The 26,561-nt window shown below is 42.1% G+C and overlaps 1 protein-coding gene and 1 long non-coding RNA gene across 2 annotated transcripts; one reads left to right on the top strand and one right to left on the bottom strand.

Moving 5' to 3' along the window:
• Positions 1 to 2,070: 2,070 nt before the first annotated feature.
• LOC125374210 lies at positions 2,071 to 8,689 on the top strand. The gene is made up of 2 exons (XR_007218562.1): positions 2,071 to 2,262; positions 6,050 to 8,689. It is a non-coding gene; the product is annotated as an uncharacterized LOC125374210 (long non-coding RNA).
• Positions 8,690 to 10,176: 1,487 nt separating this feature from the next.
• On the bottom strand, positions 10,177 to 26,279 carry LOC124121933. Its single transcript, XM_046485069.2, has 8 exons — positions 26,097 to 26,279; positions 25,075 to 25,123; positions 20,012 to 20,094; positions 13,593 to 13,664; positions 12,972 to 13,080; positions 12,551 to 12,642; positions 11,164 to 11,238; positions 10,177 to 10,568 (listed from the first exon to the last, which is right to left on the bottom strand). The coding sequence occupies exons 1-8, from the start codon at positions 26,109 to 26,111 to the stop codon at positions 10,407 to 10,409; spliced, it is 657 nt and encodes a 218-aa protein (XP_046341025.2). The 5' UTR covers positions 26,112 to 26,279; the 3' UTR covers positions 10,177 to 10,406.
• Between the last annotated feature and the right edge of the window lie 282 nt (positions 26,280 to 26,561).

Below are 26,561 nucleotides of genomic sequence, written 5' to 3'. Positions count from 1 at the left end.
AGTTACTGATGGCACAAACGCAGTCTCATGTTATAACTACGTCTGCGACTTGCTGATTTAATTTCCACAAAAGACTTACTAATTATACCTGGGTTAATCACACAACATGATAGTGACGGTGGATGACAATAGAATGCTTTTCCTTAATGACTGCCACTTCAATACACAGGAATGGATCCATCTGAACGCCAACCTCAACACAAGTGATATTTTCCTTTTTACAACTACGCGATCTCATCTAGGCACACACATTCAAGTCATATTATGTGACGACAATCAACAGTCACTACACAAACCCGCCCGATTGCAGAGCCTGACCTTTAACTCTGTACATTTCCTGGAAAGGGCAACATACTTGTTATCCCATCACATTCAATTAAAAGCACATTTAACTTTCGTAACAAGCCCATTCCTTCACTACCACAATGCCGACGCTGCCAAGAACACTTTCCTCGAAACCATAAGCTTTGTCCATTCATACTAAATTACTAGACAGAGGAATTTAGGATACAATCACCAAATCTAAACAGTCGTCTGCAGTGAACACACGTAACTGGATAACGCCAAGGTCTGTTGGAATATTGACAGAAAATGGTTTCGCATCAAAGAATATAGCCTCTGACTTACCTCTGCCTAATCCCGTTCCTGTCACAACAAAACCTGCTTTTGTGATACATCCCGAAAGCAACACGTCCTCCGGCAGCGTACACTGCCGATAATCTGATTGTCTATGACGTCAGCTGATTGTTGACATATTTATTCTGTGATGTCATTACTTATGGGGACACAATAAACAATGACGTTGCTTCATTGTTGACGTCACAGATTCCCGCTTCGTTACATCTCTACTGTGTCCCAAACCGTTTGTGGACCCCTGTAAATATTTGGCAAGCGTCGCTCCTGATTATACGGACCACTCAGACAGACACGGTCCCTTTATAAACCCAATAAGATGCTCTCTGTCATGAATTAGCACAGGTTGCAAACAAAATACACAAAATCTACAGCAAAGAACGCACATCAAATCCTAGCAACGAAACCAAGCTCAGGTAGACCACTGGCGTTTTTACAGTACTACATGCGGCTGTATTTGGAAAGGAACCTCATACTAACAATTGAATTCTATTAAAACAATCGGAAGCATCGTTGCACCTGCCTAGTAAATGAAGTGAAAGTTCTATAATATACAACAAATAACTTCCTTCAAGCAAATAGTTACTGATGGCACAAACGCAGTCTCATGTTATAACTACGTCTGCGACTTGCTGATTTAATTTCCCCAAAAGACTTACTAATTATACCTGTGTTAATCACACAACATGATAGTGACGGTGGATGACAACAGAATGCTTTTCCTTAATGACTGCGACTTCAATACACAGGAATGGATCCATCTGAACGCCAACCTCAACACAAGTGATACTTTCCTTTTTACAACTACGCGATCTCATCTAGGCACACAAATTCAAGTCATATTATGTGACGACAATCAACAGTCACTACACAAACCTGTCCGATTGTAGAGCCTGACCTTTAACTCTGTAGATTTCCTGGAAAGGGCAACATACTTGTTATCCCATCACATTCAATTAAAAGCACATTTAACTTTCGTAACAAGCCCATTCCTTCACTACCACAATGCCGACGCTGCCAAGAACACTTTCCTCGAAACCATAAGCTTTGTCCATTCATACTAAATTACTAGACAGAGGAATTTAGGATACAATCACCAAATCTAAACAGTCGTCTGCAGTGAACACACGTAACTGGATAACGCCAAGGTCTGTTGGAATATTGACAGAAAATGGTTTCGCATCAAAGAATATAGCCTCTGACTTACCTCTGCCTAATCCCGTTCCTGTCACAACAAAACCTGCTTTTGTGATACATCCCGAAAGCAACACGTCCTCCGGCAGCGTACACTGCCGATAATCTGATTGTCTATGACGTCAGCTGATTGTTGACATATTTATTCTGTGATGTCATTACTTATGGGGACACAATAAACAATGACGTTGCTTCATTGTTGACGTCACAGATTCCCGCTTCGTTACATCTCTAGTGTGTCCCAAACCGTTTGTGGACCCCTGTAAATATTTGGCAAGCGTCGCTCCTGATTATACGGGCCACTCAGAAAGACAGGGTCCCTTTATAAACCCAATAAGATGCTCTCTGTCATGAATTAGCACAGGTTGCAAACAAAATACACAAAATCTACAGCAAAGAACGCACATCAAATCCTAGCAACGAAACCAAGCTCAGGTAGACCACAGAAGAATTTAGGATACAATCACCAAATCTAAACAGTCGTCTGCAGTGAACACACGTCACTGGATAACGCCAAGGTCTGTTGGAATATTGACAGAAAATGGTTTCGCATCAAAGAATATAGCCTCTGACTTACCTCTGCCTAATCCCGTTCCTGTCACAACAAAACCTGCTTTTGTGATACATCCCGAAAGCAAGCGTCGCTCCTGATTATACGGACCACTCAGACAGACACGGTCCCTTTATAAACCCAATAAGATGCTCTCTGTCATGAATTAGCACAGGTTGCAAACAAAATACACAAAATCTACAGCAAAGAACGCACATCAAATCCTAGCAACGAAACCAAGCTCAGGTAGACCACTGACGTTTTTACAGTAATACATGCGGCAGTATTTGGAAAGGAACCCCATACTTACAATTGAATTCTATTAAAACAATCGGAAGCATCGTTGCACCTGCCTAGTAAATGAAGTGAAAGTTCTATAATATACAACAAATAACTTCCTTCAAGCAAATAGTTACTGATGGCACAAACGCAGTCTCATGTTATAACTACGTCTGCGACTTGCTGATTTAATTTCCCCAAAAGACTTACTAATTATACCTGGGTTAATCACACAACATGATAGTGACGGTGGATGACAACAATATGCTTTTCCTTAATGACTGCGACTTCAATACACAGGAATGGACCGCTCTGAACGCCAACCTGAACACAAGTGATACTTTCCTTTTTACAACTACGCGATCTCATCTAGGCACACAAATTCAAGTCATATTATGTGACGACAATCAACAGTCACTACACAAACCCGCCCGATTGCAGAGCCTGACCTTTAACTCTGTAGATTTCCTGGAAAGGGCAACATACTTGTTATCCCATCACATTCAATTAAAAGCACATTTAACTTTCGTAACAAGCCCATTCCTTCACTACCACAATGCCGACGCTGCCAAGAACACTTTCCTCGAAACCATAAGCTTTGTCCATTCATACTAAATTACTAGACAGAGGAATTTAGGATACAATCACCAAATCTAAACAGTCGTCTGCAGTGAACACACGTCACTGGATAACGCCAAGGTCTGTTGGAATATTGACAGAAAATGGTTTCGCATCAAATAATATAGCCTCTGACTTACCTCTGCCTAATCCCGTTCCTGTCACAACAAAACCTGCTTTTGTGATACATCCCGAAAGCAACACGTCCTCCGGCAGCAAAAGTGATATTTTCCTTTTTACAACTACGCGATCTCATCTAGGCACACACATTCAAGTCATATTTTGTGACGACAATCAACAGTCACTACACAAATCCGCCCGTTTGCAGAGCCCGACCTATAACTCTGTAGGTTTCCTGGAAAGGGCAACATACTTGTTCTCCAATCACATTCAATTAAAAGCACATTTAACTTTCGTAACAAGACCAGTCCTTCACTACCACAATGCCGACGCTGCCAAGAACACTTTCCTCGTCACCATAAGCTTTGTCCATTCATACTAAATTACTAGACAGAGGAATTTAGGATACAATGACCAAATCTAAACAGTCGTCTGCAGTGAACACACGTCACTGGATAACGCCAAGGTCTGTTGGAATATTGACAGAAAATGGTTTCGCATCAAAGAATATAGCCTCTGACTTACCTCTGCCTAATCCCGTTCCTGTCACAACAAAACCTGCTTTTGTGATACATCCCGAAAGCAACACGTCCTCCGGCAGCGTACACTGCCGATAATCTGATTGTCTATGACGTCAGCTGATTGTTGACGTATTTATTCTGTGATGTCATTACTTATGGGGACACAATAAACAATGACGTTGCTTCATTGTTGACGTCACAGATTCCCGCTTCGTTACATCTCTACTGTGTCCCAAACCGTTCGTGGACCCCTGTAAATATTTGGCAAGCGTCGCTCCTGATTATACGGACCACTCAGACAGACACGGTCCCTTTATAAACCCAATAAGATGCTCTCTGTCATGAATTAGCACAGGTTGCAAACAAAATACACAAAATCTACAGCAAAGAACGCACATCAAATCCTAGCAACGAAACCAAGCTCAGGTAGACCACTGGCGTTTTTACAGTACTACATGCGGCAGTATTTGGAAAGGAACCTCATACTTACAATTGAATTCTATTAAAACAATCGGAAGCATCGTTGCACCTGCCTAGTAAATGAAGTGAAAGTTCTATAATATACACCAAATAACTTCCTTCAAGCAAATAGTTACTGATGGCACAAACGAAGTCTCATGTTATAACTACGTCTGCGACTTGATGATTTAATTTCCCCAAAAGACTTACTAATTATACCTGTGTTAATCACACAACATGATAGTGACGGTGGATGACAACAGAATGCTTTTCCTTACTGACTGCGACTTCAATACACAGGAATGGATCCATCTGAACGCCAACCTCAAGACAAGTGATATTTTCCCTTTTCAGCTACGCGATCTCATCTAGGCACACAAATTCAAGTCATATTATGTGACGACAATCAACAGTCACTACACAAACCCGCCCGATTGCAGAGCCTGACCTTTAACTCTGTAGATTTCCTGGAAAGGGCAACATACTTGTTATCCCATCACATTCAATTAAAAGCACATTTAACTTTCGTAACAAGCCCATTCCTTCACTACCACAATGCCGACGCTGCCAAGAACACTTTCCTCGTCACGATAAGCTTTGTCCATTCTTACTAAATTACTAGACAGAAGAATTTAGGATACAATCACCAAATCTAAACAGTCGTCTGCAGTGAACACACGTAACTGGATACCGCCAAGGTCTGTTGGAATATTGACAGAAAATGGTTTCGCATCAAATAATATAGCCTCTGACTTACCTCTGCCTAATCCCGTTCCTGTCACAACAAAACCTGCTTTTGTGATACATCCCGAAAGCAACACGTCCTCCGGCAGCAAAAGTGATATTTTCCTTTTTACAACTACGCGATCTCATCTAGGCACACACATTCAAGTCATATTTTGTGACGACAATCAACAGTCACTACACAAATCCGCCCGTTTGCAGAGCCCGACCTATAACTCTGTAGGTTTCCTGGAAAGGGCAACATACTTGTTCTCCAATCACATTCAATTAAAAGCACATTTAACTTTCGTAACAAGACCAGTCCTTCACTACCACAATGCCGACGCTGCCAAGAACACTTTCCTCGTCACCATAAGCTTTGTCCATTCATACTAAATTACTAGACAGAGGAATTTAGGATACAATGACCAAATCTAAACAGTCGTCTGCAGTGAACACACGTCACTGGATAACGCCAAGGTCTGTTGGAATATTGACAGAAAATGGTTTCGCATCAAAGAATATAGCCGCTGACTTACCTCTGCCTAATCCCGTTCCTGTCACAACAAAACCTGCTTTTGTGATACATCCCGAAAGCAACACGTCCTCCGGCAGCGTACACTGCCGATAATCTGATTGTCTATAACGTCAGCTGATTGTTGACGTGTTTATTCTGTGATGTCATTACTTATGGGGACACAATAAACAATGACGTTGCTTCATTGTTGACGTCACAGATTCCCGCTTGGTGACATCTCCACTGTGTCCCAAACCGTTTGTGGACCCCTGTAAATATTTGGCAAGCGTCGCTCCTGATTATACGGGCCACTCAGACAGATATGGTCCCTTTATCAACCCAATAAGATGCTCTCTGTCATGAATTAGCACGGGTTGCAAACAAAATACACAGCAAAGAACGCACATCAAATCCTAGCAACGAAACCAAGCTCAGGTAGACCACTGGCGTATTTACAGTAATACATGCGGCAGTATTTGGAAAGGGACCTCATACTTACAACTGAATTCTATTAAAACAATCGGAAGCGTCGTTGCACCTGCCTAGTAAATGAAGTGAAAATTCTATAATATACACCAAATAACTTCCTTCAAGCAAATAGTTACTGATGGCACAAACGCAGTCTCATGTTATAACTACGTCTGCGACTTGCTGATTTAATTTCCCCAAAAGACTTACTAATTATACCTGTGTTAATCACACAACATGATAGTGACGGTGGATGACAACAGAATGCTTTTCCTTACTGACTGCGACTTCAATACACAGGAATGGATCCATCTGAACGCCAACCTTAACACAAGTGATACTTTCCTTTTTACAACTACGCGATCTCATCTAGGCACACACATTCAAGTCATATTATGTGACGACAATCAACAGTCACTACACAAACCCGCCCGATTGTAGAGCCTGACCTTTAACTCTGTAGATTTCCTGGAAAGGGCAACATATATACTTGTTATCCAATCACATTCAATTAAAAGCACATTGAACTTTCGTAACAAGCCCATTCCTTCACTACCACAATGCCGACGCTGCCAAGAACACTTTCCTCGAAACCATAAGCTTTGTCCATTCATACTAAATTACTAGACAGAGGAATTTAGGATACAATCACCAAATCTAAACAGTCGTCTGCGGTGAACACACGTCACTGGATAACGCCAAGGTCTGTTGGAATATTGACAGAAAATGGTTTCGCATCAAAGAATATAGCCTCTGACTTACCTCTGCCTAATCCCGTTCCTGTCACAACAAAACCTGCTTTTGTGATACATCCCGAAAGCAACACGTCCTCCGGCAGCGTACACTGCCGATAATCTGATTGTCTATGACGTCAGCTGATTGTTGACGTATTTATTCTGTGATGTCATTACTTATGGGGACACAATAAACAATGACGTTGCTTCATTGTGGACGTCACAGATTCCCGCTTGGTGACATCTCCACAGTGTCCCAAACCGTTTGTGGACCCCTGTAAATATTTGGCAAGCGTCGCTCCTGATTATACGGGCCGCTCGGACAGACATGGTCCCTTTATACACCCAATAAGATGCTCTCTGTCATGAATTAGCACAGGTTGCAAACAAAATACACAAAATTTACAGCAAAGAACGCACATCAAATCCTAGCAACGAAACCAAGCTCAGGTAGACCACTGGCGTTTCTACAGTAATACATGCGGCAGTATTTGGAAAGGGCCCTCATACTTACAACTGAATTCTATTAAAACAATCGGAAGCATCGTTGCACCTGCCTAGGAAATGAAGTGAAAATTCTATAATATACACCAAATACCTTTCTCAAACAAATAGTTACTGATGGCACAAACGCAGTCTCATGTTATAACTACGTCTGCGACTTGCTGATTTAATTTCCACAAAAGACTTACTAATTATACCTGTGTTAATCACACAACATGATAGTGACGGTGGATGACAACAGAATGCTTTTCCTTACTGACTGCGACTTCAATACACAGGAATGGATCCATCTGAAAGCCAACCTCAACACAAGTGATGCTTTCCTTTTTACAACTACGCGATCTCATCTAGGCACACACATTCAAGTCATATTATGTGACGACAATCAACAGTCACTACACAAATCCGCCCGTTTGCAGAGCCCGACCTATAACTCTGTAGGTTTCCTGGAAAGGGCAACATACTTGTTCTCCAATCACATTCAATTAAAAGCACATTTAACTTTCGTAACAAGACAAGTCCTTCACTACCACAATGCCGACGCTGCCAAGAACACTTTCCTCGAAACCATAAGCTTTGTCCATTCATACTAAATTACTAGACAGAGGAATTTAGGATACAATCACCAAATCTAAACAGTCGTCTGCAGTGAACACACGTAACTGGATAACGCCAAGGTCTTTTGGAATATTGACAGAAAATGGTTTCGCATCAAAGAATATAGCCTCTGACTTACCTCTGCCTAATCCCGTTCCTGTCACAACAAAACCTGCTTTTGTGATATATCCCGGAGGCAACACGTCCTCCGGCAGCGTACACTGCCGATAATCTGATTGTCTATGACGTCAGCTGATTGTTGACGTGTTTATTCTGTGATGTCATTACTTATGGGGACACAATAAACAATGACGTTGCTTCATTGTTGACGTCACAGATTCCCGCTTGGTGACATCTCCACAGTGTCCCAAACCGTTTGTGGACCCCTGTAAATATTTGGCAAGCGTCGCTCCTGATTATACGGGCCGCTCAGACAGACACGGTCCCTTTATAAGCCCAATAAGATGCTCTCTGTCATGGATTAGCACGGGTTGCAAACAAAATACACAGCAAAGAACGCACATCAAATCCTAGCAACGAAACCAAGCTCAGGTAGACCACTGGCGTTTTTACAGTAATACATGCGGCAGTATTTGGAGAGGGACCTCATACTTACAACTGAATTCTATTAAAACAATCGGAAGCATCGTTGCACCTGCCTAGTAAATGAAGTGAAAATTCTATAATATACACCAAATAACTTCCTTCAAGCAATTAGTTACTGATGGCACAAACGCAGTCTCATGTTATAACTACGTCTGCGACTTGCTGATTTAATTTCCCATTAGAACTTACTTATCATACCTGTGTCAGTCACACAACATGATAGTGACGGTGGATGACAACAGAATGCTTTTCCTTACTGACTGCGACTTCAATACACAGGAATGGATCCATCTGAACGCCAACCTCAACACAAGTGATGCTTTCCTTTTTACAACTACGCGATCTCATCTAGGCACACACATTCAGGTCATATTATGTGACGACAATCAACAGTCACTACACAAATCCGCCCGATTGCAGAGCCCGACCTATAACTCTGTAGGTTTCCTGGAAAGGGCAACATACTTGTTCTCCAATCACATTCAATTAAAAGCACATTTAACTTTCGTAACAAGACCAGTCCTTCACTACCACAATGCCGACGCTGCCAAGAACACTTTCCTCGTCACCATAAGCTTTGTCCATTCATACTAAATTACTAGACAGAGGAATTTAGGATACAATCACCAAATCTAAACAGTCGTCTGCAGTGAACACACGTCACTGGATAACGCCAAGGTCTGTTGGAATATTGACAGAAAATGGTTTCGCATCAAAGAATATAGCCGCTGACTTACCTCTGCCTAATCCCGTTCCTGTCACAACAAAACCTGCTTTTGTGATACATCCCGAAAGCAACACGTCCTCCGGCAGCGTACACTGCCGATAATCTGATTGTCTATGACGTCAGCTGATTGTTGACGTGTTTATTCTGTGATGTCATTACTTATGGGGACACAATAAACAATGACGTTGCTTCATTGTGGACGTCACAGATTCCTGCTTGGCGACATCACCACTGTGTCCCAAACCGTTTGTGGACTCCTGTGTTTATTTGGCAAGCGTCGCTGCTTATTATCCGGGGCAGTGAGACAAATATGGTCCCCTTTTTTAAGAAAGAATATTTATACGCACAGACTGTTTCGTTGGGTTCAACCTTGTGTTTCTGCTGCAATTGCTGTTATTTTGAATCATACCTGTCCGGTAAACACGTCTACCTCTCAGGTAAATATAGAGGTATATAGAGCTGATCTATTCACAAAATCTATTTCTACGCCAGGAACCTCTGGTTGTTGGTTGAAATATCAGGTTTTTCGTCGTGACTATTATCTTGGTTTGTCAGCACTATACCCGTGCTCGTGGGTTTCACCGAAGTGGTACCCGTCCTGCATTACTTCGGGCTTTCCTCCCACACAAAACTGTTCCGTCGTGATATGTCCGAAATACTGCCCAGAGCGGCGTTACACAAACTCACTCTCAGTTATTCTCTTTCAAGACCAACATCAATTCTTACACAGATTGAATTATTAACTTAAGGAAATACAGAAATGTCGAAGTTCATCGTATGTGCACACTGTCACACAGTAAAATGATATTCACTCTTTTCTTTTTCATTAATACAAAAAAATACATAGACGTATAAATCTATATACATTTTTGATACAATAAACGTTACTGGCATAATTATCGCTACCTTGATATACATGAACGCAGTCAAGTTAGATCAATATTTATTTCAGTGACCCATTTGTTTAACCAAATACACTGCAACCTCGTTAATCCAGACAAACATAACTCGAACTCCTCACCCCTACATTAATTTCAATTATTTGTTTATTGTGAAATATAGCCTTAATCGAGACATAAATGTTTTTTCCAGACGAATTTGGCATTATCTTGATTAACGAGGCTCAGTGACAGGAAGATAATAGTAACATCATGTTCTACGTTGAAGGTGTCGTTGCTGCTGCCGCCATCACTGCCCTGCCGTCGTTACACATGTAGCGGTCACAGCAAGTGGTGTTGTACCAAGCCACGTGTTGAAACAGGAAGCCGCTTTGGTGGGCATGGGAGGTGGCGGCCACTTGAGCCAGCGCTTCGCAACGCTGTAACCAAAAGATTGATTGGTTTCTAGACGGGGTGCCTGTTCGAGAAGCTACCTTAACTGTGAGACAAATTAATTACTTTCAACAACAAAACTCGATTGCCATCAGAGATCATAAGGGGTCATAAACCTGCTGTGTCGTCAACTGCCGAAGTCTTTGTCGGTCTTTTAAGAAATTACGGTATGTGTTGTTGATAGTCGTATTTTCAAAATCTTAAAATCTCTTATAATCAAATAATACGGTTTTCAAAGAAGTTATTATCGAAATGAAATCTAGATGATTGACTGTTGTATTATTTTCTGTAAATATTTGCCTGCATGTCGTTTTATCATTAGGAAACGATATAATAAAACACTATGTACATAGCAAACTTTCATAATGACCAACTGATCCTCAGTTTGTCCCCACCCCATAAAGATACCATGGACACTGCGGTCAATCAACACCTGCATGCATGGAAGTAACATCTCTACATGATAAGACATAAAAGGCAAATTTTCTCGGGCATCGACTTCGCCTTAAATCCTAAGCATCAGTCTTGTGTATTAAGTGAGGTGTTAGACAACAAACAAACAAACAAACAAACAAAACATACCTGCTTAGATGAACAACCCTGGTAGTACATGAGTTGGTTAGTCTGAGGGACATGGTAGCTGTATTCAAGACATTTCTGAAAGATAACACAGTTAATAGTCTACAATCCTGCTACATTGTACGGTATGTGTTGTACGAGGTTTGTTTAACGGACATCTTGATAAAACATTCAAAGCTCTCGAATTTAGTCAAAACAAAAATACCCACAAAAACCGTGATCATACGGGGGATAAATATGTGTTTATATACATGTTTCATTCCTGAAATATTTCCATCGGATGGTGTAACGCACGATTTGATTGTTTGTTTAACACCGTACTCAGCAATATTCCAGCTGTATGACAGCGGTCAGCAAATAATTGAGTCTGGAATAGACAATCCAGTGATTGATATCATGAGCATCGATATACGCAATTGGGATACGACGACATGATTCAACCAAGTCAGCGAGACCTACCACCCGATCCCGTTAGTCGCCTCTTACGACAAGCATAGTCGCCTGTTACGACAAGCATGGGTTGCTGAAGACCCATTCCACCCCGGATCTTCTGTAACGCATGCATTGTCTTTGTCAAACGTATCTGGGTGTTTCTAACATGGTTTGTTAACTTTCGTATGTCCTTGGATCACCAGCATATAATTATGTCGAGTTATCTGTAGTTCGATACATTGAATTAAACATATTCGAGCACTGTGCCGATACGAATTCCGCCCAGATCGATCGGGATACCTAAGACGGGAATCCATACAGAACAGTGGTTTTACAGGGAGGCAACGTGGCAGTCACAGCCAGTTCAGCTCAACTCACTGGAATACCATTTGTGTTCAAATTGTATGATGTCTAACAGTAAGTGAGTATGGTTTTACGCCGCTTTTAGCAATATTCCAGCAATGTCACGGCGGGGATACCAGAAATGGGCTTCAGACATTGTACCCATTTGGGGAATCGAACTCGGGTCTTCGACTATGAAATAATAAATAAGCCTAGGTAGGATGATAAATACATACAATTTACGATTCTGTGTTTTTTAGCTTTTTTGTGAAATTTTGCAAAGCGTTTACTTTGGAACACTGAGTTTGGGCGTTTAACACTTACCAAGGTGTGGCAGAGAAAGAATTTGTGATGTTGTTTATTCATTAGAGTGATTTTTAGGCTTTAAACTGGACTTTCTTTCCACTTTCCTTCTTTTTTAGGGTCAACGGATCCGCGAACCAGGAAATAAAAATATAATCCCAATGGAAGCATAATCTTGTCAGCTTCCACTAACACAGGGATATTTATCTGTTTTGTCGAAAAGAGCTTATCCCCTTAAATGTCAGTAACGCCCCACGCTACGAGGCAGATTTGGTCGACTGTGAGGTGTCATTGATGTGAACAATGTACATACTCCGTCGCGTTGGCAATGCATAGCTGCCTTACACTGCGTGGGATCAGAGGTCGCCGGGCATGCGTAACACACGGTAGTTGGGAAAGTGGTTGCTGCGAATAAATAATTGGTTGAATAAGTCACATGGTATAGGATTACAACAATTTGCTGTTGTTTTATATAAAATGTCAGTTTGCGAGCAAGCATATGTTATGGTGGATTTGTGCGACAGCAATATGAGAGCTCTTTCATGCTCGACGGTAAATACTCGGGGTAGAAGGCAACCTGGGGCGGGGGGGGGGGGGGGGGGGGGGGGTGATAGTGACAGCATCTACAAGCAAACTACAATTTAATCACTCCAGATAATGTTTTCTCCTTGTGACCACAATTCCAAATTATATCGCCCATTAACGGATAACGGATAAGAAGGTTTCCCCCTCACATTTGCCGCCACAAAGACGGGCGTTGCATCTGTCCTTGTCACAGCAGGCCTCGCAGACAACAGGGTCTAAACCGATGGCGGCCTTCCGTTTGGAATAGGAATTGCATATCTGGAACCGTAGCAAAAAATTAAATATCCCAATACAGACAAGATTTTTTTGATTTTTTAAGAGATCATCTCTGTAAATGTTTATTAAATTAGAGTATTTTTTTAATTCATTTTTAAAAAAAGAAAGAAAAGAAGACCCTGAAATTGTAATTTGAGTTTTGTTTTACTCGGTTTTGAAATTAGTTAGTTCTAGTACCGTGACGACGTAGATATGTCGATCTCATTGCTGAAACCACCAGGGATGATGCTGGCATTGCCTGACATTGAAGCAATGTGAGACTACATCTAGTCGCCTCTCAGGACAAGCACAGTCGCCCGGCCCTATGTTTTCGCGGATGACGAGGGAACGTAGTGTACATGATCCCATGAAGTATTGACGATGACCTCGTAATCAGAGCGAAGATAAGATTTGAACCAGCGATCAGTGGATCTTGGTACGCAATTCTACACATAATGACCTTTTAGATCACTAGACCCGCTTTGAGAAGTAACGAATCAACATAAAATGCTTACAGTTTTGTTCTGGCAACCGGATCGGTAGCTGGTCTGGCCCTTCGACGTTATGTACTTTTGTAGATAGCACATCTGCAAACAAACAAATCTATCATGAGGACTAGCGATGGCGTATGGACAGATCTGGCAATGAAGGTCTGGAGTAAACGTATAGTGATGGAGGTCTGGAGTAAACGTATAGGATGGAGGTCTGGAGTAAACGTATGGTGATGGAGGTCTGGAGTAAACGTAAAGTGATGAAGGTCTGGAGACGTACGGTGATGAAGGTCTGGAGTAAACGTATAGTGATGAAGGTCTGGAGTAAACGTATAGTGATGAAGGTCTGAAGTAAACGTATAGTGATGGAGGTCTGGAGTAAACATATAGTGATGAAGGTCTGAAGTAAACGTATAGTGATGAAGGTCTGGAGTAAACGTATAGTGATGAAGGTCTGGAGTAAACGTATAGTGATGAAGGTCTGGAGTAAACGTATACTGATGAAGGTCTGAAGTAAACGTATAGTGATGGAGGTCTGGAGTAAACGTATAGTGATGAAGGTCTGAAGTAAACGTATAGTGATGGAGGTCTGGAGTAAACGTACGGTGATGAAGGTCTGGAGTAAACGTATAGTGATGGAGGTCTGGAGTAAACGTATAGTGATGGAGGTCTGGAGTAAACGTATAGTGATGGAGGTCTGGAGTAAACGTATAGTGATGAAGGTCTGGAGTAAACGTATAGTGATGAAGGTCTGGAGTAAACGTATAGTGATGAAGGTCTGGAGTAAACGTATGGTGATCAAGGTGTGGAGTAAACGTATAGTGATGAAGGTCTGGAGTAAGCGTACGGTGATGAAGGTCTGGAGTAAACGTATAGTGATGAAGGTCTGGAGTAAACGTATAGTGATGGAGGTCTGGAGTAAACGTATAGTGATGAAGGTCTTGAGTAAACGTATAGTGATGGAGGTCTGGAGTAAACGTATAGTGATGAAGGTCTGGAGTAAGCGTAAGGTGATGAAGGTCTGGAGTAAACGTATAGTGATGAAGGTCTGGAGTAAACGTATAGTGATGAAGGTCTGGAGTAAACGTATGGTGATGAAGGTCTGGAGTAAACGTATAGTGATGAAGGTCTGGAGTAAACGTTTAGTGATGAAGGTCTGGAGTAAACGTATAGTGATGAAGGTCTGGAGTAAACGTATAGTGATGGAGGTCTGGAGTAAACGTATGGTGACGAAGGTCTTGAGTAAACGTATGGTGACGAAGGTCTGGAGTAAACGTATAGTGATGAAGGTCTGGAGTAAACATATAGTGATGGAGGTCTGGAGTAAACGTATAGTGATGGAGGTCTGGAGTAAACGTATAGTGATGAAGGTCTAGAGTAAACGTATAGTGATGAAGGTCTGGAGTATACGTATAGTGACGAAGGTCTTGAGTAAACGCATAGTGTTGAAGGTCTGGAGTAAACGTATAGTGATGAAGGTCTGGAGTAAACATATAGTGATGGAGGTCTGGAGTAAACGTATAGTGATGGAGGTCTGGAGTAAACGTAAAGTGATGAAGGTCTAGGGTAAACGTACGGTGATGGAGGTCTGGAGTAAACGTATAGTGATGGAGGTCTGGAGAAAACGTATAGTGATGAAGGTCTGGAGTAAACGTATAGTGACGAAGGTCTGAATTAAACGTATAGTGACGAAGGTCTTGAGTAAACGAATAGTGATGAAGGTCTGGAGTAAATGTACGGTGATGGAGGTCTGGAGGAAACGTATAGTGATGAAGGTCTGGAGTAAACGTATAGTGATGAAGGTCTGGAGTAAACGTATAGTGATGAAGGTCTGGAGTAAACGTATGGTGATGCAGGTCTGGAGTAAACGTACGGTGATGGAGGTCATGGGTAAACGTATAGTGATGAAGGTCTGGAGTAAACGTATGGTGATGAAGGTCTGGAGTAAACGTACGGTGATGGAGGTCTGGGGTAAACGTATAGTGATGGAGGTCTGGAGTAAACGTATAGTGATAAAGGTCTGGAGTAAACGTACGGTGATGGAGGTCTGGGGTAAACGTATAGTGATGGAGGTCTGGAGTAAACGTATGGTGATGAAGGTCTGGAGTAAACGTACGGTGATGGAGGTCTGGGGTAAACGTATAGTGACGAAGGTCTGGATTAACGCATAGTGATGAAAGTCTGGAGTAAACGTATAGTGATGAAGGTCTGGAGTAAACATATAGTGATGGAGGTCTGGAGTAAACGTATAGTGATGGAGGTCTGGAGTAAACGTATAGTGATGAAGGTCTGGAGTAAACGTCTAGTGATGAAGGTCTGGAGTAAACGTATAGTGATGAAGGTCTGGAGTAAACGTACGGTGATGGAGGTCTGGAGTAAACGTATGGTGATGAAGGTCTGGAGTAAACGTATAGTGATTGAGGTCTGGAGTAAAAGTACGGTGATGGAGGTCTGGAGTAAACGTATAGTGATGGAGGTCTTGAGTAAACGTATAGTGATGAAGGTCTGGAGTAAAAGTACGGTGATGGAGGTCTGGAGTAAACGTATAGTGATGGAGGTCTGGAGTAAACGTATAGTGATGAAGGTCTGGAGTAAACGTATAGTGATGAAGGTCTGGAGTAAACGTATAGTGATGAAGGTCTGGAGTAAAAGTATGGTAATGGAGGTCTGGAGTAAACGTATAGTGATGAAGGTCTGGAGTAAAAGTACGGTGATGGAGGTCTGGAGTAAACGTATAGTGATGAAGGTCTGGAGTAAACGTATAGTGACGAAGGTCTGGAGTAAACGCATAGTGATGAAAGTCTGGAGTAAACGTATAGTGATGAAGGTCTGGAGTAAACATATAGTGATGGAGGTCTGGAGTAAACGTATAGTGATGGAGGTCTGGAGTAAACGTATAGTGTTGAAGGTCTGGAGTAAACGTATAGTGACGAAGGTCTTGAGTAAACGCATAGTGTTGAAGGTCTGGAGTAAACGTATAGTGATGAAGGTCTTGAGTAAACATATAGTGATGGAGGTCTGGAGTAAACGAATAGTGATGGAGGTCTGGAGTAAACGTAAAGTGATGAAGGTCTGGAGTAAACGTACGGTGATTGAGGTCTGGAGTAAACGTATAGTGATGGAGGTCTGGAGAAAACGTATAGTGATGAAGGTCTGGAGTAAACGTATAGTGACGAAGGTCTGAATTAAAAGTATAGTGACGAAGGTCTGGAGTAAACCAATAGTGATGAAGGTCTGGAGTAAACGTACGGTGATGGAGGTCTGGAGTAAACGTATAGTGATGAAGGTCTGGAGTAAACATATAGTGATGGAGGTCTGGAGTAAACGCATAGTGATGAAAGTCTGGAGTAAACGTATAGTGATGAAGGTCTGGAGTAAATGTATAGTGATGAAGGTCTGGAGTAAACGTACGGTGATGGAGGTCTGGAGTAAAAGTACGGTGATGGAGGTCTGGAGTAAACGTATAGTGATGGAGGTCTGGAGTAAACGTATAGTGATGAAGGTCTGGAGTAAACGTACGTTGATGGAGGTCTGGGGTAAACGTATAGTGATGGAGGTCTGGAGTAAACGTATGGTGATAAAGGTCTGGAGTAAACGTACGGTGATGGAGGTCTGGGGTAAACGTATAGTGATGGAGGTCTGGAGTAAACGTATGGTGATGAAGGTCTGGAGTAAACGTACGGTGATGGAGGTCTGGGGTAAACGTATAGTGACGAAGGTCTGGAGTAAACGCATAGTGATGAAAGTCTGGAGTAAACGTATAGTGATGAAGGTCTGGAGTAAACATATAGTGATGGAGGTCTGGAGTAAACACATAGTGATGGAGGTCTGGAGTAAACGTATAGTGATGAAGGTCTGGAGTAAACGTATAGTGATGAAGGTCTGGAGTAAACGTATAGTGATGAAGGTCTGGAGTAAACGTACGGTGATGGAGGTCTGGAGTAAACGTATGGTGATGAAGGTCTGGAGTAAACGTATAGTGATTGAGGTCTGGAGTAAAAGTACGGTGATGGAGGTCTGGAGTAAACGTATAGTGATGGAGGTCTTGAGTAAACGTATAGTGATGAAGGTCTGGAGTAAACGTATAGTGGTGAAGGTCTGGAGTAAACGTATGGTGATGAAGGTCTGGAGTAAACGTATAGTGATGGAGGTCTGGAGTAAACATATAGTGATGGAAGTCTGGAGTAAACGTATAGTGATGGAGGTCTGGAGTAAACGTATAGTGATGAAGGTCTGGAGTAAAAGTACGGTGATGGAGGTCTGGAGTAAACGTAAAGTGATGGAGGTCTGGAGTAAACGTATAGTGATCAAGGTCTGGAGTAAACGTATAGTGATGAAGGTCTGGAGTAAACGTATAGTGATGAAGGTCTGGAGTAAACGTATAGTGATGGAGGTCTGGAGTAAACATATAGTGACGAAGGTCTGGAGTAAACGCATAGTGATGAAAGTCTGGAGTAAACGTATAGTGATGAAGGTCTGGAGTAAACATATAGTGATGAAGGTCTGGAGTAAACGTATAGTGATGAAGGTCTGGAGTAAATGTATAGTGATGAAGGTCTGGAGTAAACGTATAGTGATGAAGGTCTGGAGTAAACGTACGGTGATGGAGGTCTGGAGTAAACGTATGGTGATGAAGGTCTGGAGTAAACGTATAGTTATTAAGGTCTGGAGTAAAAGTACGGTGATGGAGGTCTGGAGTAAACGTATAGTGATGGAGGTCTTGAGTAAACGTATAGTGATGAAGGTCTGGAGTAAACGTATAGTGATGAAGGTCTGGAGTAAACGTATGGTGATGAAGTTCTGGAGTAAACGTATAGTGATGGAGGTCTGGAGTAAACATATAGTGATGGAAGTCTGGAGTAAACGTATAGTGATGGAGGTCTGGAGTAAACGTATAGTGATGAAGGTCTGGAGTAAAAGTACGGTGATGGAGGTCTGGAGTAAACGTAAAGTGATGGAGGTCTGGAGTAAACGTATAGTGATGAAGGTCTGGAGTAAACGTATAGTGATGAAGGTCTGGAGTAAACGTATAGTGATGAAGGTCTGGAGTAAAAGTATGGTAATGGAGGTCTGGAGTAAACGTATAGTGATGAAGGTCTGGAGTAAAAGTACTGTGATGGAGGTCTGGAGTAAACGTATAGTGATGGAGGTCTGGAGTAAACGTATAGTGACGAAGGTATGGAGTAAACGCATAGTGATGAAAGTCTGGAGTAAACGTATAGTGATGAAGGTCTGGAGTAAACGTATAGTGATGGAGGTCTGGAGTAAACGTATAGTGATGGAGGTCTGGAGTAAATGTATAGTGATGAAGGTCTGGAGTAAACGTATAGTGATGAAGGTCTTGAGTAAACGCATAGTGTTGAAGGTCTGGAGTAAACGTATAGTGATGAAGGTCTTGAGTAAACGTATAGTGATGGAGGTCTGGAGTAAACGTAAAATGATGAAGGTCTGGAGTAAACGTACGGTGATTGAGGTCTGGAGTAAACGTATAGTGATGGAGGTCTGGAGTAAACGTATAGTGATGGAGGTCTGGAGTAAACGTATTGTGATGGAGGTCTGGAGTAAACGTATAGTGATGGAGGTCTGGAGTAAACGTACGGTGATGGAGGTCTGGAGTAAACGCATAGTAATGAAGGTCTGGAGTAAACGTACGGTGATGAAGGTCTGGAGTAAACGTATAGTGATGAAGGTCTGGAGTAAACGTATAGTGATGGAGGTCTGGAGTAAACGTATAGTGATGAAGGTCTGGAGTAAACGTATAGTGATGAAGGTCTGGAGTAAACGTATAGTGATGAAGGTCTGGAGTAAACGTATAGTGATGAAGGTCTGGAGTAAACGTATAGTGATGAAGGTCTGGAGTAAACGTATATTGATGAAGGTCGGGAGTAAACGTATTGTGATGGAGGTCTGGAGTAAACGTATAGTGATGAAGGTCTGGAGTAAACGTACGGTGATGGAGGTTTGGAGATAAGCTGCAGTTTACCATGAGGCATGAAATTACAGCAAAGATATCGAGTGCCGCAGGATCACAGGTTTCTTGAACGCCTAAGGGACGCAACTCTGCACATTGCGGTGCCTCAGACGACTGGGCAACGTTCCCCCTCGAGTGAGTGTGTGACTTTAACGCCACTTTTGACAGCTCTTGTATATCTTCCCGAGGCAAGGGAGTTAACTGATAAAAGTCGTTTCCTCCCGTGCCGAACTAGGCCAGAAATTCTGGGTTCTTTCGTGGCGCCACCAGTGGCTATTTCGATAATAAAGATCTATATTGTAATAAAATGGGTCTTACTTCGCTCTAGTATTGCATAGCCCCGAAACGGGAGTTCACTGGTTTAATGGCATGAGATAGCAAGATACCAACAATATGATAGTCAAAAGTGGGAGTAGTTTTATAAGGACGTAGAGCGACATATCACGATCTTGTAGTTGAAGTAAAAACTTACCTGATGATCGGGGCACTTGATTATGGACAAACACGTGGTGCCATCACCTGTGTTGTCACAGACATAGCACCACGTGGCGTCAGCTGAAACCAAAATACATTAACGAATGAACGCTTCACGCGGTTAGGTACACCCCATCTTCGATTACCCAGTGTATTACATCTCCAGAGTATTATGATAAATAACATGGTCCTATTCGCTTGTACAGCTTATTCCACTACCATAATACCATGCCTGTCTCTAGTAACTTCGCACAGAAATCCTCTAGTTCATGAGTAATTTGATTGGACGTCGTATTGTAAGCGTCGCGTAATTCGAATAGGACTCAAAAAGAAGCTGTGACGGAGAATGGATCCAGGGTATTAATCATCCTAGAATGGATACATAATACACTGGATTATCAAAGATGGGTACACTTTGTCAAGTCATGTTTGAAATAGCTAATGCGCCATTAGGGGCATTAGGTCATCAGAATTCCTGGAATGTACATCAGTTATTGATGAGTTATTATTTAGTTTAGTATTTCGATATAATTAAATCATAATGTATGGATTGGAGAAAACACGATCACGAGGTTTTGGTAGACAGAGCATGCCCTGGGGAGAGGGAAAAACCAAGGGGGCGAAGCCTCCGCGGTTTTTCCCGACCCCCAGGGCATGCTCTGTCTACCAAAACCGAGGGAAAGTGTTTTTCCATACTTATAAACCGTCTAAATTGATTAAATGTTATAACGAGCATCTATAAATGAGGCGCTTCATTATAGCGCTACCTTGAAGACGTGATATCATAACTTGCACGTGAAATTCGCTGACTTGCCAGGCGGTCAAGAGTACTTGAGCACTTGTGTCAACAACAAAACACAACTAAAATACTTACTTTTAAATGTAAGTGAAATCTTCGGTCTCAAAATGTTTGTGTTGCAATATTCCACTTCTTTTAAACTTTTCAAAACGAAAATTCGCAAATTTAAAAGGTGTCTTTTGCTTTACAAGATTTACGACTTTAAACAATCCAACTGTTACGCAGAGGTAGTTGTGACGTAACGGCTAGCAGTTACTTCACGTGCAAATTGTGCAGCATTGATAAGCACTTGTTTAAAAGCACGTGTTTTGAAACCTCGCTGTCCTTTCACCAGAGACTCTGAAGTGGAAAGATGAGCGACGACGACTTTCATTTTGTTACCCAGTCTTCATTCACTGTACACATGACATTCAATTTTAATTGAATTAAAATATTGAATTGCTACTTGTAGTCATTTTTTCAGTTACTTGGTTAAACCTGGGATTTAAGGTTTTACATTCAAAGTAAAACCTCCTGAACGAAAATAAAACCTTATTATAGGTTTTACTTTGAAAGTAAAACCTCACAATAGGTTTTAATGCCTATAGAAAGAACTCTCTTACTTAATAGAGATCCCAATGAATAGGTTTATAAAGAGAGGGAGTAAGCGTGTGAGGTAGGTTTAACGCTGCCTTGAAGAGACTGATTTACAGACTGTCGTGTCAGCTTAATATGGGACCTAGTTTCCATCGCTCTGTGGCTGAGATATTGCCGATGCTATGTAAACTTTTAATGCACTCACTCACTAATATGTGACTAAATAGAAGACTATTTTTGCTCTTTTCATCCGACAAATAAATACCAATTATTAAAACCAACGCGCATTGGAGTACTTACAGACCATAGACCATAACCACATACCATCCTGCCATGACAAAGGGATGTAATTCTGGGTTATTCTGTTTCCGGTATTTCAATGAGCCAACCCGTGACAAGCTTAAGACGAACACTGCATGACTAACGGAGAAGTATCTAGCATTGCTTACTGCACTCGTCTTGTGCTATAGGAGGTTGTCTGCATTCCAGCATGTAATGTGTTCGTTCGTCACCGTTGAATCGGTGAGGTGAAATGGGTTTCAACGTCGCGTCCAAGATTATTCCACTTATATAGCGACGTGCATGCTGTGTATGGCTGCTTGTACTAGACCGGACTAATTTCAATTTTATAGTTCTAGTCCACGGAGATACCATGCCGCAGTTTAACATGAATACCCCACTCAGACACAGTATACCGACTCCTAGTCAACCAGTCCTTTTTTATGTAAGAATAATCTCGATCGCAATAGTCGTTGAGTAGTTGTCTGCAGAAAATAACCGGCAGCGGCGACCAAAATTTCAACAACACTGTAAGCAGTCCCGGATCCAGGGGCTGCTCATAAATATCAAGTAATACACCGAAGAAAAGTAACCTATGTGGCATTACGTTGCAAGGCTCAACCTTCGTTAGAGAACTCAATTTTGTATTTCTTTAGAAGTATAAGCAGCCGTAAAAGTATTCAAAGTATATCAGTACGACTAGTAAATATGCCAGTCTGGACCAGGAAAACAGGATAACTAACATGAGCAACTATCCACAAAATCGAACAGGTCACACATTGTAACACAACCGATTCGGAGTCGGGTTTTACAATCATAGTTCCTTGAAACATACCCTGGTTCGGATTCGACACGGGGTTGATCAATAGAAGAAATGTTCTTAATGTTTTCTGTGTGTTTGTTTGTTGTTTAACGCCGCACTCAATAATATTACGGATATATGATCCACGCCGTGATAGGATGACACGCAATCAACATTAAGCCACCGAGCCTGACCACCCGATCCATTTGGTCGCCTCTTACAGCATTGGTTGCTGGGGAACAATTCCAACCCGGAATCCCGGGATAATGCTTCCTGTATTTCTGGCGACGCCGTGGGGAACGTTATTCGGATGCTTGTGTTGTTGAGAGATACTCGTGGGGTGGTCCGAGCATCATGGTGTGGGGTGGAATTGGTCTTGCAGAGGGTCGGCCCTGTAGTCTTCCAGAACATCGGTCCCGGGAGACGCATTGGTGTCACAGTAACTCGGTACATTGATCAAGTCTTGATACCGGACGCCAAACCTCATTTGGCACGTCGCCGCAACCACGAGTTTCAGCATGATAACGCCCGTGCCCACACTGCGAGAGCAATAAGAGACTTTCTCCAGCAGAATGGCATCAGAATCATGCAGTGGCCTGCCTTCGGTCCCGATTTAAATCCCATTGAGCACCTGTGGGACGAGATTCAAAGACGGCTGAATGACGTCCGAGCAAGTCCGACAACTGCAGCTGAACTGCGTCAGGCGTTCCTCAGAGTGTGGGCTCAAGTGCCTATGGCCTTCATCAACCGCCTCATCCATTCCATGTATCGACGTGACACGGCAGTCATCAATGCACATGGCGGACACACGAGATATTGACTTGTGATGTCATTTTCACAGAGACAAGTGTTGTGTTTCACTTTAAGAACATTTGACACTTAAATTTCAACCTTGATGATCAGTTTTGACAAGTTACATCCTCTCAATATGTCTAAAAGTATGTTTTCAGTGTTTGGACAAATAAGGTTTCTCATATATCTATCCATGGTGACGTTTCTTTTGCGGTTCAGTATATTTCATTATTGTTTGGTCCCAATATTTTTGTCATGAAAGATATAATTACGGGAAGAATTATGTTTTCTCGAGATGATATAATCAGTCATGCGTGACGAAAGCTCACGTGCCATGCATGGTATGCCCGGGCAGCATGCTACCGTCGAGTATCTCTAAAAGCAGTAGATCCAAACCTTAAAATTGCTTTCTTAAGCTCGGTTTTAAACAGTTATTCCATGACATTGTGTGACCATGGCACGAAGGCAATTATCAAACGCCATGGCAAATAATTGGCATGCACAACGAAGGAATGTCTTGTAATACCATTGGTCGGAATTTGGGGTATCATCACACTTTCGTAAGCCGTTTAGTCGAGAAACATGCTCAGACCTATGATGTACAGGACCGTCCCAGATCCGGAAGACCTCCTGTGACAACACATCGCGAAGACAGGGGCCTTCTTCGTCCCATACGTCGAGAATCCTTATTAACAAGTACTCGTCTGAAACAGCTGTGGTTGCAAGAACCAGAACCAGAACCGTCAGGACCACTGAGGGCTGGTCGAGTCATAAAGCGTCCCTTGTTGAGAGATCACCACAAATCTGCTCGTTTAGCATGGTGTATTGCGCGACAGAACTGGAATCTAAACTTGGAGACGGATCCATTGGTCAGACGAAAGTCGCTTTCTGTTCCACGTCACTGATGGAAGAACGAGAGGTTGGAAGCACCGGAACACCGCCTACATCCCCAGGTACATTAAACCGACTGTTGCATACGGCGGGGGCTCGGTAATGGTTTGGGGGTGTTATCTCTCATGATTGCAGATTGGATTTAGTAACCATTAGGGGCAACTTAACAGGGGCTTAGTACATCCGGGACGTTTTGAGGCCATTGGTCGTTCCTCATTTTGACAAGCACCCTCTTGCTACTCGACCTCAGTACATGGATAACAATGCCAGGCCTCATCGTTCGCATGCAGTCGTGGATAACATGAGGGGCAGTGCGATATAGACTACCCTGGCCAGCAATGAGACCAGATTTGATCCCCTTGAAAATGTTTAGGAAATTCTGGGGCGGCGCATACAGGCACCAGATCCTCCTGTACAAGATTTACGCCAATTAGAAGCAGCATTGCATCAGGAGTGGTTGTTGTTGACCCATCAACAGATCCAACGTCTGACTGGAGGCATGAGACGTAGGGTGGAATGCGTCATCCGGGCACGTGGCGGTTATACCCGCTACGGATCTGTTTCACGTGTCATGTCAAGTAGAGACTTTAAGGAACATTTTCACATGAAACATCAAACGTAACTCGTTTACTTAATCCTGCAGCTCCATACTTTTTTAAGTATTGTCTAAGGTCAAAAACAGTACCTGTGTTACCATGATTCTTTTGGTCAGTAAATTTCAATCACAACTCACCAATACCTTCTTTATTTTGTTGTCAAATGTTTGTTCTATCTGATGACATAGGTATCGCCCCGCTCCTGTGGTCAGTCATCCCATGCCATGATTTTTGCCATATGTCATGATTCAGAAATAAGGGTGTGCTTAACCTTTTTTTCTTTGTGTATATAATCTGATGATTCAAAATGATAAATGTTTACTCACTGATTTGGTGGAGAGCAGTTACTCCGATGAAAAACAGCAGCCATGGATTCTGCGTCAAGAAGATGCTACGCGATTACAGAGTTAAACGCCAGCTGAGACGGTGTAGATATCGCTTGATCTCATCCAAGCGATATCTCCTGTGGGAGCCAGTTTTGGATGATAAATCTCACCCTCGTGTCTTTTGATATCAAATATATCAACACTCGTTGATAAAAGTGGAAAAATTCCGAGGCTTGCCGAGGATTTTTGCCACTTTTATCAACGAGTGTTGATATATTTGATATCAAAAGACACGAGGGCGAGATTTTATTTATCATCCAACATCATTCTTTCAACTTTTTCAATTTGTAGACAGTAATTAGCAGTGTCTTCAGTGTAAAAAGTACTGCAAACAGCTTCAGTAGCAGAGCCATTAGTAATTTATGGTCTCTGGCGCTACTCAATGAAATCTACTTTTGTAGACGTTTGCCACTTGTGAATCTAACGTGCTCGGTTGTAATGCCAACAGGCAAAGGGTCGTTGTCAGGACGAGTCTGAGACTCGGATCACCGCGGGCCCTGCATGCAGCAACTCCATGAATCCTTGCGACGTCCATGACAATGTGTTTATGTTTTAGCTCTGTGCATCGCGTACTTCTAAAGACAATGTTAATATACATTACTCGATGCCGTATCACTGTAAGGAACGTGAAATGCAGTGATTACTCAGATTACAAAGACGCACGCTTTGTTACAACAATTCAGGCGACTATATATAATATACTTATTGCTTTGCGAGATTGCAGATGTTCTGCAGCTGGCGTGTACAGAAAGAACATTCACTTTGGACCTATTTGGGCCAGGTTTTGTTTTAGGTCTTCCAGATTTTCAGTATGACCCGACGGCCGTCTTTAAATAGCAATCTTGAACTGGTTACAATAACAGTAAGACAATGCGAGCAAAGACTTTTTACAAGGTTCTACTTGTAAATACTGACGGTGCATGTTCTCCGCATATTGACAAGTTCTGACATAAGTGACTGACCTGTAGATGGGACATTATGAACTGTTGGCTTTCTCCTGATGTGTCACGAATATTTGCCGATAAAGTCACACGTGTCACGGCCACATGTTTATGTCAGTGGGTTGTAGGACTAAAGATAAGCTATAAGACGGTCACATGGAATGTATTTCTATAACTCAAACTAATTACTGGTTTTAATTATCAAGAAACCCACAATTCTAAATTAATAATTTAAACTGCACTGGAAATTATTGAAGCTGATATATTATTTATATCAATTACAGCATCTGACAGCTGAATGAAACAACCACGTACTAATATGATGTGCCAGGGCCTATGGGTTAGTGTCAGAGCTCAGTGAGGGAGTTGGGTTTATCCCTGGTTTTAACAATATTTCAGTTATATATCAGTGAGTAAGTTTATTTGGTTTTCAGTCGCTTTCAGCAATATTCCTGCAATGTCATGGTGATGGACACTAGAAACAGG

Source organism: Haliotis rufescens, unplaced genomic scaffold, assembly GCF_023055435.1.
Source record: "Haliotis rufescens isolate VD_foot unplaced genomic scaffold, xgHalRufe1.0.p SCAF_54, whole genome shotgun sequence".
NCBI classification, from domain to species: domain Eukaryota; kingdom Metazoa; phylum Mollusca; class Gastropoda; order Lepetellida; family Haliotidae; genus Haliotis; species Haliotis rufescens.
Note: the sequence above shows the minus strand (reverse complement) of the source record. Positions and strands in the feature narration are given on the sequence as shown.

Coding starts and splice junctions, on each gene's coding strand:
- LOC124121933 (XM_046485069.2), bottom strand. Junction 11,239..12,550: donor TGCATTGCCAACGCGACGGA/GTATGTACATTG, acceptor GTTATCTTTCAG/AAATGTCTTGAATACAGCTA. Junction 10,569..11,163: donor AGGGTTGTTCATCTAAGCAG/GTATGTTTTGTT, acceptor TTTTGGTTACAG/CGTTGCGAAGCGCTGGCTCA.